A 19,853-nucleotide genomic window follows, 5' to 3' on the forward strand; every position below is an offset into this window, starting at 1 on the left:
TAACTTAAATCCATCCATATTAAGTACTACAAGAACTGAAGTGCCTAGTTATATAAGTTATCTATTCCAATAGCATTTGCCTCATTCTCCTATAATCTGTTGCCAACAGCCTCCACAGAAAACACTAGGCTTCCAGTAGCAATCCATTCAATGTATTTTAGCTTTCACTAACCTATAATTAAAGGACTTCTAAAATCTGCTAATCCCCAGTTCCAAAGATATTCTGTTACTTTAAAATATTTCTTATGTTAGCACCCCACTCAAGGTACCAAAATATCTTTGTTATTAGTTACTGCATAACAAACAAACTGCCTCAAATATAAGACTTGGAAAATCAAAAAGTAAATGCTGTCATTTCTCCCAATGTAGATGAACCTAGGGGGAATTATTTTAAGTGAAATAAATCAGACAGAAAAATAAGCTGCATATAATATCTCCTAAGTGCAGAATCTAAAAAAAATCCAACTCACAAAAATAAACAGTATTTCTACTGTCTTTTGGCAGTAGAAGAAATGGGAAATGTTGGTCAAAGAGCAGAAACTTACAGTTGTAAAAAGAATAAGTTCTGAAGACCTAATGTACAGCCTGGTGACTATAGTTAATAAAAATGTCTTGTATACTTGAAATTTGTGAAGAGAATAGATTTTAAGTATTTTCACCAAAAAGTTAAAAAATAATAATTATATGAGATAAAAACATTAACTACCTTGATTGTGGTAATCACTTCACAATGTATAAGATAATGTGCATCAAAATACTACACTGTACACCGTGAATATATAAATTTTGTCAATCACATTTTAATAAAACTTGTTAAAGGGAACAACAGCATTTATTAACTCAGAGTTTCTGTGCATCAATAATTTGTGAGCCACCTAGCTAGAACAGTTTGATTTAGGAGTCTTTCACAGTAAAGATGACAGCAGGTGGCAGTCATATGAAGGTTAAGCTAATTCAGCAGCATCCATTCCCAAGAATTACTCACTGAAACTATAGTAATTGTTGGCTGAAGGCCTCAGTTCTTCTCCATATGGATTTCTCAACAGGCTTCTTGAACATCTTCAAGATCAGTGGCTAGCTACCCTCAGAACCAGCAGTTCAAGAGGTGGAAGTCACAATATCTTTTACAACAATCACTCCTCATCATTTTTTCAATATCCTATCAGTTACACAGGTCAACCCTATTCACTATGGGAGGACTATACGAAAGCAAGAATACCAAGAGGTAGAGATTACTGAGCATCATTTTAGAGGCTGGCTAGCTACCATATTGCCTTACAGGGTTTTAAGAGATTTAAAAGAGATAATATATAGAAAGCATTTAGAATGGTGCCAACTTTATAGCAGATGCTATACAACTATTTGCTATTACTATTTTCCTTATTCTGGAAAGATATGAATATCTGTGGAGAAATTTCATTAGTCTCCCTGCTCCACTTCTCCCATAGGTTAAGGTTAGGATGAATAGGTAAATAAAAGATATCCTAAATTTCCCTCCAGTTCTACATTTTTTTTCTGATATAATTTACTTAAAGTGATAAAATTTTCTGAACTTCAGCTAGAGGAAGTTAGTCACTTTATTATGGAAAAGTGTGCCCCCTTCTGAGAGCTACTAGAAAGTGACTTTGAAAGCATTCCTTTTTAACAGTCTCCAGAAAAGCAATACCATCCTTCATATTCATACTATATGAAACTGAAAAAGTAAATATTCCAAAATCACCTAAACAGGCTAAAATTGTAAATAAGTCAACCACAGACTAGATTTTATGAGGAAGAGGTGCCACATCATAGGTTGCTGAACACAGTTGTATAAAGAGGAGAAAAGGAATTTATCTTTACAGCACCAGAAATTCCAGACATCTGTAACTCCTATCCAGCAAATACTCTATACAATGGCTTTAAATCACTAATAATATATTGTTTCCTCACAATCAAAAAAAAATATTATTAGGAAAATAAGTAACATTTTATGAAGCATAACTCCCAATTTATTTTCACATGGACCATAACCATATTAATTTTGACATAAACTTATGAGATCAAATGAAACAGACTGCCATCTCTAAGCTAAAAATTAAGAGACTGAATCTGGGAAATCAAGAGATTTGCCCAAGATCACATAGCTAAGAATGACAGAAACAAGTTTTTTTTCAACATAAACATCATGGATTTTCTACTATACTACATTGTCTCTACAATGACAAAATAGCAATGTGCAATTTTTTATCAATACCCCAGGTAATGAGCACACATCACATATTTTTTTCCGAACTCTCAAGCATGTAACCAAGAGTTAAATCAAAGTCACTTAAACAGCTCAATTTGAAGACCCCAGAGGAGAGAAAAGAATAAAAGACCCAAAGACCCAAAGATTAATTTAACCAAGGCCAAAAGATTAATGAGACAAAAAAGTCAAGCAAAGGACAAAACACCCAAAACAGGAACATGTATCCTCTTTGATTGATATGTGTAAGTGCCCACATATGATTTGTACAGAAAATCATCTCAGAAGCAATTCAGTTTAAATGTCATATTGCAGTGTTATTGAAGAAATAAATGTGCTTTGGCATGTATGTTTGTATGCATCTGTCTATGTGGCTAGCTAGCAACACAGGGACAAACACACAAACTAATTAATTATAAAGTGGCAGTTTACAAATCTGCATGTCATAACTATTATTTAAAAAATGAATGTTGAACTTAAAAGAGAAAGGAAACAGTAGAAATAAGATAAAAGAAAATATGTAGCATATGTCATGGGTCTCATGCTAAGCCACAGATTTGACTCCAAGACTCCCATCAGTCAAGGTAAAGATGGGACTATAATCAGATATCAATACAGTATTCACTCAACGAAAACATATGAGTTTCTCAGCAGATGTACAACACTTTCTGGTTTCAATGCCTCAGAGAAATTACACTCTTGAGTTCTCATAAAGAAAACGCTATATTGTACAGATATTGATCCCCTTGGCCCTTAGGACAGCCTTAAAGACAGTGAAGTAAGGTCTGCTAGAGCACCATGTGCAAAAAAGTTTGTAAAGCACTTCTTTGAACAGCAATCTTGCCAGAGTGGAAAAGGGCAATTCATCAAGAATTGTCTAAAAGACAAAACCCTTTAATCTGATCCTACTTTTGCTGAGCAACTTTCTCATCTACAATTTAATCTTGTAGGTGATCCTGAACTCCAGAAAATATCCATACAATTAAGTTGATCACAGTTCTCATGCTGTCATTTTTCCACTGAAATAATAAGCTAGCATTCTGGCTCATGATCAGTTTCAAAATGCCAAGCAGGCTCTGAACCCTTACAAAACTCACGTCTTACTTCCTTCAAAGTACACAGCTGAACTCCAGTTCCAAAATTCAATTTTTACCACCTTATTTGTTGTCCTCAGATCTGACTGTTTGACCTTGACTGGTCTTGCTCGGGGTACTTCCTATGACTATTTTCTCTGAAGCCACAGCCCACAGCACCACCTACTTCTATATCCTAAAGTCACAGTCTAGACACAGATTGAGGCTCCCACTTCATCCCATCTCCACTTGTTCTAGAAGGAATTTAGGAGGACTTGTGATTTTGTCTAATACAAATCAGTTCCAGAGTATTTGGCCACTATAGATGAACTAAAAGTTTCTGCACTAGCAGAATCTACAACAGATCCTGACATTGAAGGTCCTATCAGAAAATAGACCCACATAACACCTACATTGAAATTGCCAGGTCAACCAACACCAACCATGGTACTATAGAAGGCACAACTTTGAGACTACCTCAAAGAAGCATTTCTGCTGGACCAATGGAGCAGAACTTGTGGTCAGAGTTGGTTAGAAGGAATCACAAAGAAAGTTCTGCAAATGGACCAGAATCAGAAACTAATTAACAGTTTTTAGATGTGAGCAACATACAAAGTTCCTCATATGCCAGTCTCTTCTGTTGCCTCATTTACAGGAGCTGACCAAGGTCAGCAGCAGCATCTTTATAAAGAAATACAGTGAAAAATAGTTAATTATATTTTACATGATTTCCCAAAGCTACTGTAGACAAAAATTGCTTTGTAATCTTGGCCATCACCTCAGACCCAATGTACACAGAAGTAATCTGAAATCTAACCTGGATTGTCCATAATCAACATTTTACTTGCTCAATTATAAAGGTATTATAAATAGCAAACATCACAGTCATCTTCCCTTTCTTAGGAATGCCAGTATAAAGGTAGCTGATTAATACAGATCAAAGATGGCAAATAACCGTGCTATCACCTTCCCCCATTGTTTTTCTGCTCCTAGTAGTCCTTACCACCAAGTTCTCCTGAGATCTAAGAATTCTTATAATGCCTCATATCAAGGAGTCACTACCAAGTGAATAGATTGAAAAGAGTAAAAACATAGTGGTCATTCCTGTCCTAGATAGTTATCACACACCTTAGAAGCCAGAAAATATGTTTTTCATGTTTTTTCACATAGAAGACTCATACATCTCATAGTGGGTGATGATGTCTTTCCAACTTCTAAATCAAAATATCCAAATAAATAAGCTCTACATACTATACCCCTATCTGAAAATGTAAAAGATAAAGATCAAGATATTTGTCTACAGGCTTGCTACTGCAATTATAATCCTTAGAAAAGCAACACCAGCATCACCTGGGAGCTTGTTAGCACTGCAGAATTTCAGTCCTCACCTGGTTTTACTATATTGGAATCTTCATTTAATGATCCATGGATTATTCATGTGCATATTAAGTTTCCCTAGATTAGAGGACATAGAACAAAACACAATTTCTTCCATCTGAATAGCCTAAATATTTTTGGGTTTTTTGGGTTTTGTTTTGTTGGGTTTTTTTTGTTTTTTTTTTTTTTTTGGGGGGGGGGGTTGAATCCAGGAGCACTTAACCACTGGGCCACATACCCAGCCCAGGAACAATTCATCTAAGGGTATAATAAAGGAAGGGAGGGAAACATTCAGGTTTCTAGTTCCCTTTACTTAATTACAGTTATCCTTGTTTCTGCAAAAATAAATGCCAAAAACAATAATAATAAAAAGCAAAAATGACAAAAAGTTTAATTAAAGTTATCAGTGAACATTACTATTTCAGTGAAAGACTAAATATTTCACTTAATACAAATATGCATCCTATATGGGAGATAACACAGCCCAGTCTAGGGCTATCTCCTACTTCAGGATCTGAAATCTTTAAATTTGCAATTTCAGAAACAGGTGACTTGGGACTACATCCATAGATGATTAGCCTCAAAAGACTGGCTTAACCTCACTTGAGATATTCCTGATGGGAATGGAGGAAACCTTTTCAGTGGCCAGCAAACTATATTCACAGTCTAAGAAAACAAATTCTTAGTAGGTATAGAAGGATGAAATAAGCAAAAGGTAATTAGGGGAGGAGCATGCATAAAGGGAGACAGGTAACAAATACTTCGAGGGCTCCAATATTTCTAAGGTCTATGCATTCCATTACTTTTCCTTACTTAACAAGGTCTTTCTTTGACAAGTAACAAGAAAACCAATTAACCTTTAGCTTTCTTAGTAAAAATTCATTCTAGCTTGCCTCTGCCAATTGGAATTGGGCACTCCCAAATGGCCACAGTCACAACTTAACAAGCAGCCAACCCCCAGACACTCCTATAATCCAGGGGATGGAGTTGTAGCTCAGTGGCATAGCACTTACCTAGCATGTGTGAGGCACTGGATTCAATTCTCAGCAACACATAAACATAAGTAAATACAATAAAGGTATTTTGACCATCTACAACTAAAAAAACCCAATTTTTAAAATACTCAGGCAACTTAACGTTGGTTTATAATAGAATACTCATTCACAAAAGACAACCTACCTTCTTTCCAAGTTCTGGAGACACCTACTCAGTCCTCTACATTCCTATTTATAGTGCTGCAGATATTTTCACAATTAAGAGTTCTACAGAGGATTCGTGTGCTTCATAACTGGATTTCTGAAAGCTTTAATGATAGCTGAGAACTATGTTGCTTATGTTTGTATATGAACTTATTGAAGTTTAAAACATAAGAGCAATGATATTATGAAGCTCTTCAGAAAAGAAATAGGAGGCATTGATACAGCTAGGAGATTAAAGAAAAGGGCTGTATTAATTTCCTTACTAAATATTGATTGTTCACTGTCTATATTAGGAGCATCTGCTCAATTATAAATAAGGGAAGGCCAGGGCCAAATGCAGTAGGTTACACAATTAAGTATATGTGCAAAGTGGAGGACATTGTATTTCTGACTCATCTGAATATATTATAATTTTATTTATCCACTGAAGTAGCTCAATTAAATTACCTAAGAGCTAAAGTCTTTAAACCCAAGAAAGTCTCACTTCGGTAACTATCATAATTGCCTTAAGAAACAATGTCAAATAACATTATACAGTCAACTCTTAATTATGCATGTGAAGAGAGCCCAGGGATACTAGGATAATCGGCATTCACAAGTAATCTTCAAATTTCATTTTAACTAAAAGTTAAAGCCTCTCCCATGACTAAACCTCTTCCCCGAACATTGAATAGAGCAAAACTGACTGCTTAAATGTTTAACTTTGCTATCCCCTGACTGACTTCTGATTCAAACACAAAATAGTAATCAGTCAACCAGAGAGATGGAAGAAAAGCAAATGAGCCAGATAATTCACAAATTGGATAATAGAATTCTGAAGTTTGAGTTACTTATATTTATGTGTTAATGTGATTATTTGAAGAAGACAAGGTATGCAAACTGCTACATGTTGGCAGCTGTGACTCAGTGATCTCCCTGCAAATTAAGTAAATTGGATTTTCACTGTTGGAATCCTATCATTTCATAACATTGGAATCCTATCATCTATTTTACAAAGATATCTGCAAAAAGTTTATCTTATTGTGGTATTCTCATGTTAAGAACTAAATATTCATAGAAATTATTTTACTGCAGACAAATATGACAAGATGCTTGGTGGTTGTTTGCTAGTTAAGGACATTGGAAAACTATACTTGACATAGATAAGCTCAGAAAGAATTGCTAGTTAAGGACATTGGAAAACTATACTTGACATAGATAAGCTCAGAAAGAATAATCTGAACCATTTTTAATTTGAAAGGAGTATTACTGGAAAAAAAACAGACTGTTAGGGCTATGAAAAAATTTTTGTGACATTAAATCACACATATCTTTCATTCCAACGGATTTCGAAACATTTAAACTTATATTCCTGTAAATATCATTTTTACATCCAATAAAATATGACATATTTTCTGTAATCGTTCCACTAAATTCTTTATGGCTTCTTAAAAGTGTGGATTTGTACTGAGACTGAGTCAGGACAGGTTAATCGGCCTGCCAAAGTCCACAAAAAAAAATAATTGCTGGATCTCTAACATCTTGAATTAAAAGCAGGGGGATAGTTGGACAAAAAAAGGGGGGAGGGGATTTTGGCGTTTGATACCTTTAGGAGTAGACTATATACCCATTTCTCTCTTATTTGCCCAAAGAAAGGCGTTAGATATATTTTTCCCACAAACCCTCCAAGTCTATCCAGTTCCATTAACCTATACACCTAGAGGAAGGGAACTCTTATTAAAGGCTTAAAAATAAACAATGAACCTAATTATCCATATATGGTTATTCAATTTTGGTCGCACAGGAAAATAGCTATTGTTGTTGTTGTTGTAGTAGTTATTATTTAGCCAAAATTTAAAGAATTCAGAAAGGTGATGCTACTGAGATAAATCATTTAAGCACAGACAACCAGACCACCTACAGGATCATGGGTGAGAGAATCTGAGCTTCAGCTCATTAGAGCCCAAGGACAGAAGTCTTTCCCTACTCTCTTGGCATTTCCCAAGTTAACTTATTGTGACAGTTATCTAAAAGCTTGAGGATTTATTTAGGAAACCCATTAAGTGAAAGGTGGGTTGAGACACTTTAACATAAAAAGCAACCCTCTATCCAACACGTATGGAGTGGTTGCTAAGTTCGAGGTCCTGGAAGGTCTCCTAACTCTTCTTCTAAGAGGAACATTCCTAAAGGGAGAAATACAGTGAATGGCTATTAGGAGACCGCGGTAGCAAGACTCCACCTTGAGGTCCCACAACCTCTGGGCCTGCTGGGTTACCCCAGCCTCCACAGACTCCCCCTCACCCTCAACACGCGTCCCCACAGCCGAGCGCTGAGGGCCACGCCTACACGGGAAGGATACGCTCCAAGTAGTAGGCGCCCTCGGCGGCCACCGCATCCCCCACGTCCCCGTCTGCCGTCAAACCCATGCCCAAAGCTTCTTCCAGGTCCCGCAGAGGGGAGTCGGGCGCGCCTGCCTGAGCAGCCATCAGCCCTGCTCCCGGCCTCCGCCCCTGGCGGGCCCACTGTCGTCTCTAAGGGCAACTGCGGGCGAGATCGCTTTCCGACTGCCCCACGCAGCTCTCGCGAGATCCCAGCACTCCCCGGGGCCAGTCCCGGGCACAGGAAAGCTGACCACGCGGGTGCGCTTCCCCAGTTACTAGGGTAACGCCGTTGCCTAGTTACCACGGAACTCAGCGAACCGCTGCAGGAGTGGATGAGAGGCTAGAAACTGTGGGCTTGGATTACATCTTCTGACTGAGACAGCTGGGTTTCCTTTCGCTTTGACCCTATCATTTCCTTCTCACTTCGTTTTCTTCCCTAAATTGCCTTTCTCTTGGCTCTTATGTGCCCATTATCAGTGCCCGAATTTTAGATGTATGTAGAGTTCAATATACTCAATGCCTGGAAGAAAAAATAAAGTTTTAGAAATCATAATTGAGAAGTTGACCCAGGAGAACTACCAGACGGTACTCAGACGCTCAGCAATCAAGAATGAGGGCGATTGCCTTAGTCAGTTCCTTTCTTCATTCTTTAATGCGTTTATCTAGACATCCATTTTTCAGTTTGGTTTCAAACCCTGGGACTTAGGGTACTATTTGATTGGTTTTGATAAGACAAAGCTACATGCATGGCCCTACAGAAAGTATAATAGATGCTCTTTGCCCAATCATGTGCAGTTCTATTGCTGACAGAGTCTTAATTTATACTGTGTATATATCAGAAGCATTTTTTAAGAACTTTTCCTCTGCAGGTTCTTCTTTATTCTACATTTCTTAATATCAATGTTAAACAGTGACTCTATGAAGCTCTCATTTATTACCAAAAGTAGTGGGAGCTTTCTAAGGAGGTGATTTGAGAACCTTGATGTTGGAGCCAAAGAGACTGCCAATCAGAACCTGGTTCCACCACTTACTCTCCGTGAAACCTTGGATACTGTCCTATGCACTACTTAATGCTTCTAGGCTTCAGTTCCCTCATTTACAAAATGGTGATAATATTACCCACCTCAATGTTGTTGTTAGGATTAAAACAACATAAAACATTAAGAATTTACTATACATAGTAACACTAAGAGATAGCAGTTATTTCTATTACATCTAATTGATTTTTGCTATGTTTTGTTTTTAGAATAAACAAGAGTCACAACTGCACATGATAGGTGGAGAGTTGCAAAGTATTTATTCTTACCTAACCTACTCTTTGTCATTGAGTTCTCACATCAACATATCCTGAGTGTTCATTAAATCCAAGGAACAATTACAGGGAGCTGAAAATGTAGGAGAAGTTTTTTGAAACTGGGAAATTCACTGCTTTTAGACAAAGTCTGCTCTTTGTTTCAAAGTGAGGCATTACCTCAACTCTCAAGGTTGTTTCCTGTAAATCCAGCCCTGAAAAATGACCTGGGTAAGGAGTGGTCTGGGCCTTGCGCTTTTGGCACACCCAGCAATACATGTAGAAACCTGAGAGCTACAAAGCAGGGTCTCTCAGAACAATTAATGTTTACTTTTACTTATTTTGTCTGTTACATCAGCTCCTTTTTCTTGATTCTTAGATGTAGTATGTCTTCTTCTACAGATAGACTTGTATACTAGCCCTCCTGTGTTACCTTATTAACTTAAGCTCTCTAAGACTTAGTTTCCTATTCTCTAAAACAGTGGGTTTAAATATCTAGCTTACTAAATATAGAGTACCTGAAATAAGTGAAAAACATTTAACATATCTGGTATATGTTAAATGTAATAAGTAATTGGAAAAAAATGCTAAAAATATTGAGTGAATATGACAAGCCCAAACTGGATATTATATTTGTAAGGAATTTATATGAGCAGTTTTGAGATAAAATATAAATAATTTAGAAATATTTAGTATATTTAAAAGGTAAATAGTTTAATATAGTTATAAAAAAATATGACTGGTATCCACTGCATAAGGCAGAGAAGAAGTAGGAAAGATTCTTGTCAAAAGGGCTTAAAAGTAAGTTTTGTAACTCTAAGAAGTATCACTAACTACCTTCCAAAAAAAGTAAACCTGTGAGTTTATTTCTCTAAAAATTCCAAATAACTAAGGTTTTAATTGAGTTACCAATCTGTTTATGTCCATATAATGGATTGCAAATTTAAAGGTTACAAAATGATGATAATATCTGTGGCAAGTATCTGTGGTATCTGTGGCAAAACTACAGTCTGCAACACACTTTAGAGACTAACCATCAATGCTTTTAAAATTTTTAATTAAAAGAAACTTTAACATTTTATTTTGTAAATCTTAACAAATGAAAACAGAATCAGTGATCGCTATTATCTTAGAAGTTGTATGTCTTTGTAAGGAATGAACTTTAAACAAAAAGATTTTATGCTACAATTCTCATTCTGCTAATTGCTACTTTATTTAGAAAGGGGTGTAAAGGCCTTATTAATGGACAATAGAAAAATGTAGATCACAGTAGTGGTTTGAATTATAATTCATTTTTATCCTATAGTCTTTCCTTTTTAGTATATTTTACAAACTTCTTTAAATGGTGGGGTGGGGGGAGAAAGTGCCTTAACATTTTGATGAATGAACAGCAACCTTTCTACTTTCTTTTTAAGTCTGTTTCTGAAAGAGGTAAATAAGGAAACCAATGGAGACAGTAAAAATGAAACATCACAAAGGACAAATTTTATCTCCTCTTGCCGCAGTCTGGCTGGGCACAAATCATGAGCCACGAGCCATTTGATTTGTGCCCAGCCAGACTGCGGCATCCTCTGAGTCTAAATGCTCCATTTATGCAAAAATGAAATTATTTTTAAAAGCAAAACCAGAAAAGAATCTGACAATGGATGTACTATCTGCATTTATACTTTCAAAGCAAAGAATACACATATGCAAATATATACTAAAGTAGTATTCAATTTTGAGAAGTTATAGGCATTCATTTGCTATAATAGAGCCCAAACCATTTACTGATATATCTTTTATAAAAGAAGCTGTCTTATTTTTTTCCAAAAGTTCACAGTAAGTGGTAGCCACTTTTAAAATTCCTGAATTCATAGAAGTAGTAATAATTATGGTATTAAATTATCAAATTTTGAAGCATACAGTACGTATTTTTCCTTTTACACTACCATCCATTTAAAACTCCTTTATCCCATATTCTTTGCCCATTTGGTTCAAAGAGTGGTCAATCCAGTGTCTCTGATGAAAAGTCCATGATACAGACTTAACTAAAAAGCACATCTTATTTCTAAAATGGAATTCCCAATTCATTTCTCAGTGAAATTTTCTGGAGTTGACATGTTTTTTTTTTAAAAATGTCAAATTCCAGCTGGTAGAAATTTGTTGGGGATTCTGGAAAATAGACTCCTATTCTCTCCCTCTGGTTTAAGTTCAGAGTTTGCTATAGCCACCTTGCAAGTATGAAGAAAGTTTCTAAAAATTGCATCAACAGGGAAGGACTAGGTAAAAGAAAGAGAAAATCATTTGAATCCTAATACACACACCTATATTCCCTTGCTCATCCATCTGGGAAAGCCCAGAAGCAACACATCCCTATAAAAATGAGCACACCTAGCATCCCAACATTAGTTTCTAATATTCTCCAATAAAAGGAATGAGGGCCTCTTAGAGAAACATCTGAATGTAGGACTAAGCCAGAAATATACAAGATGACATTGGAGAGTCTTACAGTGCAAAAGTAAAAATATTCTCCCCTACTAAAAATTTCACAGTGATGAGGATATATAAAATGGACAGAACAACCAATTGAAAGAGCTCCAATGGACAAAGCTAGGACAATTTGAGCAACAAAATTAATACAACAGTATTGGAGTATAGTTCACAATACAAAATATCTATGAATGCACACTGATATAAATGATTGGCAAATAAATGGGGAAGAATGGACTACATTTCTGTGAAGAATAACTATAAATAATTTATATAGACGCTCCATATTCCAGGAGGTGGAGCATGACAGCCATTTCTGTGGTGTGGGCTACTTATAATGAGTCCCTTTCAAAAAGCATAGTATGGAATGTGGGACTGGCCTGGTAGGTGGGGGTCCCAGTGTCACAGAAGAGAAAGCTGAAAACCACTACCTCAACCTGTTGATCAAGACTAGTGTCAACAGTGATAAGTTGTGTTCCAGTACATACCATTCATATGGTACGATGAAAATGGCATTTCACTTTTGCAGTCTTACTCCCCTAAAAACATAACTCCAGATAATCATAAAAACACATTAAACAAGGGCTTTAAGCTTGGAAGATCCTAGTGAAGACCTGATGACTCCACTCCTGCCTGCACCTGCTTGCTGCCTCACTTCAGCCAGGAGTGCCCACTAGCACCCCTCAGAGGTCAGATCTTCCAAAGGTCTTTATCTGGGAGATGCCTAGCTATTGCACAATGCTTTACCATAAGACCCACAACAAAGACTGGAAGCTGAACTGATTTCCTCTACATAGCAAAGAAAGATTTGAAAAGTGGTTAAAGACTATGAAAGGGAATAATTTGGTTCCTAGTAAATACCAGTTCCTGTGTAGTAACCATTTACTCCTGACTCTTCTGACATGGGATGGGGTATTCATCATCTAAAACAAATCGAAATTTCAACAATATTTTCCTTGCCTAAAGACTTTCAGGGTAAAGACCCTTCAAAAAAAGTCTCAGAAGAAAAAATTGGAAGATGAGAAAAGCCATGTTAGAAGAATCATTTGCATCAAATGAGACAAAAAAATTATAGTTACCACAATTGTGCTTCTGAACATTCAAAATTGCTTGATTCTTCTGCCATGATGAAGCCACCAGTTCTAAAGCCAAGAAGCATACAAAATAAAATATTAACTCTTAATCTAGTTGAGCAAAACATGGAAAAACTAGAATCTACCCTGTAAATATCAATTAAAACCAAGGTTTAAGTATAGTAGGATATCACACATCTTTTGAGAATCAAAATTATGCAACTTTTACTTTGGCAACTTCAAATTCAAAAGGAATTCAGCAGTTTTTGAAAACCCAAGAAATACTTGAAGTAACTACCAATCATCTTGCTAATCCACACTTTAGAAACAATTCCATGGAAATTAAACCAGGACAGGAAAATCCATTCTTATTCAGCAAAATTAATCAAACAGTTGAAGATTTAAACACAAAATAAAGAATCTGTTATGACCATCTTTGTACCCACAGAAAATTCTAAACCTGTAGTTACATCTGTTTTACCTATCACAAAAGAATCAATGGAAATGAAAGACAGACATTAAAGATTCCTCATATAAGGATGTAGACCGTGAGGCAGAAGTTCTACAAACTCCAGACAAGACATAAACAAACAGTATCTTTGGCAAAACATGTCTAAGCTATATTCAAAGATAATTCGTCTCCAGAAACCCTTATAATCCAGTTAAAACATGAAAACTAGCTATCTGAAGAAAATGTCAAGATTTTAAAAAACTATTTCACAATATATGAATTTACAATGATACAAAGAGGTTTTAAGGTTATAATTTTATACATCCTTTTTCCAGATAAACCAAATTTCATGTACAGTTTGCTCTTTCCTACGTACTCTTCTCATCTAAATGAAACTATGAAAGTGCTCTAATATTATGAACTGCATCCTGTTCTTCAAATGTTCATTAATAAGAAAAACTAGAGAACTGTTGGAATGAAGAGGAAAATAGTTATATTACTAATAGTCTCCAAAATTAAAATGCAGTGAATAAATAATAAGAGTCCATCATAAAATGAAAGAACAATGATATGGTCAAAACATCTCAGAATATATCAGCATGGATTCTACCAGTGGTATATAACTTCACCAAGGTACCTATCAAGATTGAGTCTCAGTTTCTAATCTGTAAAATAAGGCCCTTAGTAGGTCTCTAATAGTCTGTTTCTTTGTAGTTTCTTCCCTTTCTATTTATTAAAATACTTTCATTAGAAAAGATTTTCTATAAGATAATATCTACTTATGTAATAGAAATTATGTAGAATTTGATGTTAACTATTAGATTATCAATATTTATTAAATTCTCTTTGACATTTTGAAAATAGTTTGGTATCTGTAAAATAAAAGGAAATCTTACTATTATAATTTTATTTCAGTTGAACTCAGCTCTTAGGAGAGGTACTTTAAACTCGAAAGAATATATACTTCAGTACCTTATTTATAGCTGACAATCTTAATACATAGTCATTTAAGTTTCTTAACATTTCTATTTTTAAAGTTATAAAGCAAAAATTTAATGAGGTTAATTTTATATATATATATATATATATATATATATATATATATATATATATATTAGAAATCATTGTTTGTATTTATTTAGTAGGTGTAGCTTTTAAAGTATACACTTGGCATTTTTTTTAAAATCCAAACAATACATTGACCCTTTATTACAATTGCAATTGTAATAAACCAATACATTGATCCTTTATTACAATACCCACTTATGTATATTTTATTCAAATATATAAGCAAAAATATAGATATGTGATGATGGCCTTAGATAGATAAAGCTGTTCTCTTAGGAAAGAGAAGTGATGGTGATATAAATAAAATATAATGCTTGTATCACATGAATTTACAAAAATAAGTATAAAAGCAAAACCTTTGTGGTAACAACACAAATGTGAACAATGGATGGTATGCTTCCTGACATAGTTAAATAAAAAAAAAAAAAAACACTACTATCTAAAAGGATGGCTTTGAGAATTCCACAAGGCAACAGACATGTTTTGGACCTGAAAAATAGGAGGTACTCCATAAATATTAGTTGACTAAATAGCAGAGAAGAAGACAAATAATATTAGATAAATCTCAATTGAGACACTCCCCAACACAGCTTATCAATAATCTTCAAAAGTAACAACGTCATTAAAAACAAAGAAAAGTGTAAGAAATGTTATGAGCGAAGAAGCACTTAAAAAGGCACAACTACAAAATGTAATATGGATTCTCAGAACAAAAACAAATGGACAGCAAGTAAAAATGAAGGACACCTGAATAAAGTGTAGAATTTAGTTAATAATAATGTGTCCATATTGGTTTATGAGGTGAGACAAATGTACCATTTTAATAAGATGTTAATAATAAGGAAAACTAGATATTTATATACTCTTTATGCTGTGATTTGAAAACAAAGTATCAAAAGCTCCTGTGTTATATAAGAATGTTTGGAAGTGAAATGATTGGATTGTGAGAGCTGTAATCTAATCAGTCTACCCTAGTTTGAATGCACTAACTGGGTGATAACTGTAGGGAGGTGGAACTGACTAGAAGAGGTGGGAGCCTTGGATCTTCTCTGCAGACCCTTCGCTCTCTGATTTCTGGCTGCTATGAGCAAAGAAGTTTCCCTCCTTCCACTATCAAGCTCTTCCTCTCCTTGAGCCCTGAACAGTGAAATCAGCTTACCCTGGACTAAATCTCTAAAACCATGAGCCAAAATAAACTTTTCCTCCTCTAACTTGTTTTTGTCAGGTATTTTGGTCAGAATGATGCCAAGCTGATCAACACATTTTACAACTTCTGGGTAAATCTAAAGAACAATTGTAAAATTTTAAAATATTTTTATAAAAAATTGCTAGAACTCTGATTGCCTTAAAACAAGCCTCATCCCTTGACCTTTTTTAGAAATAATAAATTCGTTTTGCTTAAGCCAGTTTCTGTTGGGCTATATGTCACTTTCAGTGGAACAAGACCTAGCTGATAAATGGACTCTATAGAGAATCTTTGTTACTTCCATACTATTTGAACAGATATTTTACTGCTGATGGGTTTTTTCCTAAAAACATTTAATATATAACAATGCAGTATTTGGCACTCAACAGCACTTAAAATATGTTGAGAGGGTATATCTCATGTTCAGCATTATTACCATACAAAAAGTCTGATTTGATGTACCCTTGTGCATTTATACCTGAAAGTGCTTTTCACCCCACGTATAAGGAAGAAATCTAGTTTGCTTTCATAGAGGAGAGAATGGAGTGGGGTATTTTTAGGAATCCAGGGAAACTCTCCTCTATATTGTCCACTAATTAGGTACTTCAAAATCTATAGATTTGGGTGAGAGAAATAAAAAGTAGAGAGCAACAATTCCAGCGTTGGGAAGGAGAGAGAAATTGTTCAGAGAGCAGTGGCAGATTGGAGGTAGGAGTTGGGAAATGGTGTAGATAGAAAAGGAATTCTGACTTGGGAAAGCATCTTGACAATTCTGGCAGTGAACACACATCCAGTCACCATTTCAAGCAGTGAAGACTGTGTAGGGGCGTTCCACTGCTTAATAGGCTGGGGTGTGCTCAGTACTTTCCAAGATAGCCTTGTCAGATGAAGCCTTCTTCCAGGCATTGCAGATTCTCCTGATTGGTAATTGTAACACCTCATGCCTAAGCAATATTGACTATAACATTGATTAGCAAGCCCACAATTGTCCACACCACCAGAAAACATAAACGGAAAGAGTGCTGGGGGACACAGGAAGGGAGGGAGGGAGGAAGAAGTCTGGAGGGAAGGAGGGAGGACAGGAGGGGGAAAGGGAAGAGGGAGAAAAGGAGGGAGGAAGGGGGAAAAACTTTTCCTCTAAGATTTATAATACAGTGTTAATTCTTTTGCAATGATCGGAAGTAGAGTTTGAATATTTCCATTTTTAAAAGATAATTATTTTTAGTTCCATTCCTTTTTCCTGTTGGGAAAGCAGGGTGGTAGTAGTTAGGCCAGTTAGTACGTTGTATCTAGGTTAGTAGGTTCCTGGGACTGTTGGCATAGGGAGTTGTATCTCAAAGGATTTATCAAAACCAGTGGCCTATAAGTTTGTCCAGGCACAAGGCACAGGACCACAAGAGTCACAGACTCAGGGAAAATGAGAATAATGGATAAAATAGTTGGTAGCAAGGAAAAATCCTCATTCCATATGTGAAAAACAAAAGTTTTTAGATTAGAATTATTATGCTGAGAGCATGTTGTATTTTTTATGATAATCCAGTTCTTTGGTTCAGTATGGGTACTTGCTTTAAACCCTACATTGAATCTAAATTACTTCTCTTGGTTTAAACAGTACCCTTCTCCAACCTGACACAAACACACCCAAGTTTTCATTAGCATATTTGATAAATTCTCATCAATTATTTTATAAATTAATTGAACCCAAGAAGGCATTTTTAAGGTTTTGATTATCCTTCTTCTAGTGACTTACAAGAACATCACAGAGGCTTCAAAGATGACAGTTGCTCATGACAAACAAGAGAAAGGGCTCCTCAGGCCAGGACAGTACAGCTATGCTGACAATCATGAAGGCTTTGATTTGCCTACATTAACAGCAAACCATGAAAACGGACATCAATATTCCCTAACATTACTCTTGCATTTGCAGCAGAATATTATTTTTGAATTCTTTAAAAACTCCAATATCAGACAAAGTTTACTTATGCAAATCTGCTCATTCATTACCATTTTTTCCACCTTCACAATTTAATAGTCAATACCTTGGAATCCTTTTATGTTTGTTTTTACAAAGAAACATTTGAAACATTAAAAAAGAAATAGAATTTAAAATACTCAGAAGACTGATATTAGCAACTAGATAACATTTAAGAAGGCACCATTGTTCCCAGAGCCAAAAGAAGTTGAAAATCATTGCTGCATGGACAAGAGATTTAATAAACATACCAGAAAATACAAAGGCTACTGAATTGTCAATTTGAATTTAGAGAGAAACCAATGTTCTATCTTCTAAGAAAGCTTCAGTTGTAGAAAAGCTGACTGCCTGGGGTTACTGAAAATGAAAAGTAATCTGAAAAAAAAGTTTCTGAAAATCTGGTTTTCCACATGACTTTGCAACCGTGAAAATCGCCCAGCTAACTTTCTACCAGTACCCCGAACACTCCCGTACCCCTGGGCTTTGGTGATACCACCTATATGAAGACATCTGTTCCTTGGAGGGGTGAGCTGGGCACAAGATAAAGTCTTAACTCAAAGTGATTTCATGGTTTTTGTTGTTTTTCCAATGCTGAGAATAAGGACAATGGTAACTATCACTTTCTGAGTACTTTATCAGCAACATTTCATTTGAACCCACAACAACCCTTTGAAGCAATTACTGAGGGAGAGATGAGGAAACTGAGGTGCAGAGAGAATAGATAGCACCTACAATCTCTTCATTCAAGCAGTGCTGACTCACATGAAGTCTTCACCCTGGGACATTCAAGTGGTCTCTGATCCAGTCTGGTGGCAAGTCCAGTCTCCCCACCTCTCACGTACTCCTGAGATAGATCTATTTCTTACTGTAAGTCCCCTCATACAGTAGTCAAAGTCCATCCCGTGTAGTTAACCTGTTTATTCAGGGTCAGGATGTTCTATCACATCAACCAACAAATATAAGGATTAGAGAGTAGTGATTCATTTTTCTTCCCTCCCAATATATTCTTTTCAATGTGAAAATAAATAAATAAATGAAAACTGTTTCCTATTTCTGGTATTTCTTTTCAAAGACACTCTGCTACAAAATGCATACAGTAGGCTACCAACTGTATACGGAAAAATAATGTGCTTGCATAAGCTTGTCTATTTTTCCTTAACAGTATTTTAGACATTAATCCATGTCAGTATAGAGAGAAATGGCACATTATTTTGAGTAGCTATACAGTATTCCTTGATGTGGATATGTTTTACTTTGTTTTAAAAAATATTTGAAGCCTATTCTGGCTTTTCTTCAAAATATGGCACCCCACCAAAGCTAACAATGAGAAGGATCAGCTTTCCTTCTTCCTAACCCAAACTGACCAGATTGGAAGAGTCAGGAATGCACTACTTACTTCCCGGGAAATGTTCCTTTCTCCCATTTTCTGTCTATAGAATTCCTTATGCCAATTCTTTGTTGATAATTGTATAGAATCTTGTCCTTCACATATATTAAAGTGTTGAACATTTAAAATTTTATAATTATTGTTTTTAAATGTTAAAAAAATAAATGTAAAGCAAGTAACGGTTTGGAGAGCATTCTGAAGTTCTAGAAAAGCAAGTCATTATTTTCTCACTGTTATTATTCATGGGTGTATTTCAAAGTAACAATCATCACATTTAAAAAGGTAATACTTAAGTTGTAGTGATTGACCAACTTTCTGGACACAAATGCCTAAATCATTTACATATTCTGCAGAGCTCTTTTTGTACCACTGGTTGGAGCAATAATAAACTCCAGAATTTTAACAAGGAGAGACATATATCTCTTCTCAAAGTCACATTTCTAAATCAACTTTTATATCACTGAAGGTTAACATATCAATGAAGGGACCACGTGACTTTCTTGGTGTCCTGATCTTTGGCACAGTCACTGTAAGCCGTGTGTCTGGCATGAAACAGCAGATGCCACTAAAGGTCAGAATGAGGAGTCAAGCAGGAATTGCACATGGAAATCACTGCTGCCATATTTAAGAATATGGACCTCATCCTAAAATTATCAGGAAGCCAAAGAGAAATTTAAACAGGGGTTAAATGGCCTGATGTTAGGGGTCTTAACATTTAAA

At 35.5% G+C, this 19,853-nt stretch overlaps 1 protein-coding gene and 1 pseudogene across 1 annotated transcript in view; one reads left to right on the forward strand and one right to left on the reverse strand.

The window, feature by feature from the left end:
* Spag16 (sperm associated antigen 16) overlaps positions 1 to 8,360 on the reverse strand; it is a 957,641-nt gene extending 949,281 nt beyond the window's left edge. The window contains exon 1 of the mRNA XM_027941762.2: positions 8,212 to 8,360. Coding sequence (XP_027797563.2) covers positions 8,212 to 8,338 — 127 coding nt within the window. The 5' untranslated portion in view covers positions 8,339 to 8,360. The remainder of the gene's footprint in view (positions 1 to 8,211) is intronic.
* A 4,398-nt stretch (positions 8,361 to 12,758) lies between these two features.
* On the forward strand, positions 12,759 to 13,932 carry LOC114097869 (THAP domain-containing protein 5 pseudogene; annotated as a pseudogene).
* The last annotated feature ends 5,921 nt before the right edge of the window (positions 13,933 to 19,853 follow it).

Source organism: Marmota flaviventris, chromosome 11 (genome assembly GCF_047511675.1).
Source record: "Marmota flaviventris isolate mMarFla1 chromosome 11, mMarFla1.hap1, whole genome shotgun sequence".
Lineage (NCBI taxonomy): Eukaryota > Metazoa > Chordata > Mammalia > Rodentia > Sciuridae > Marmota > Marmota flaviventris.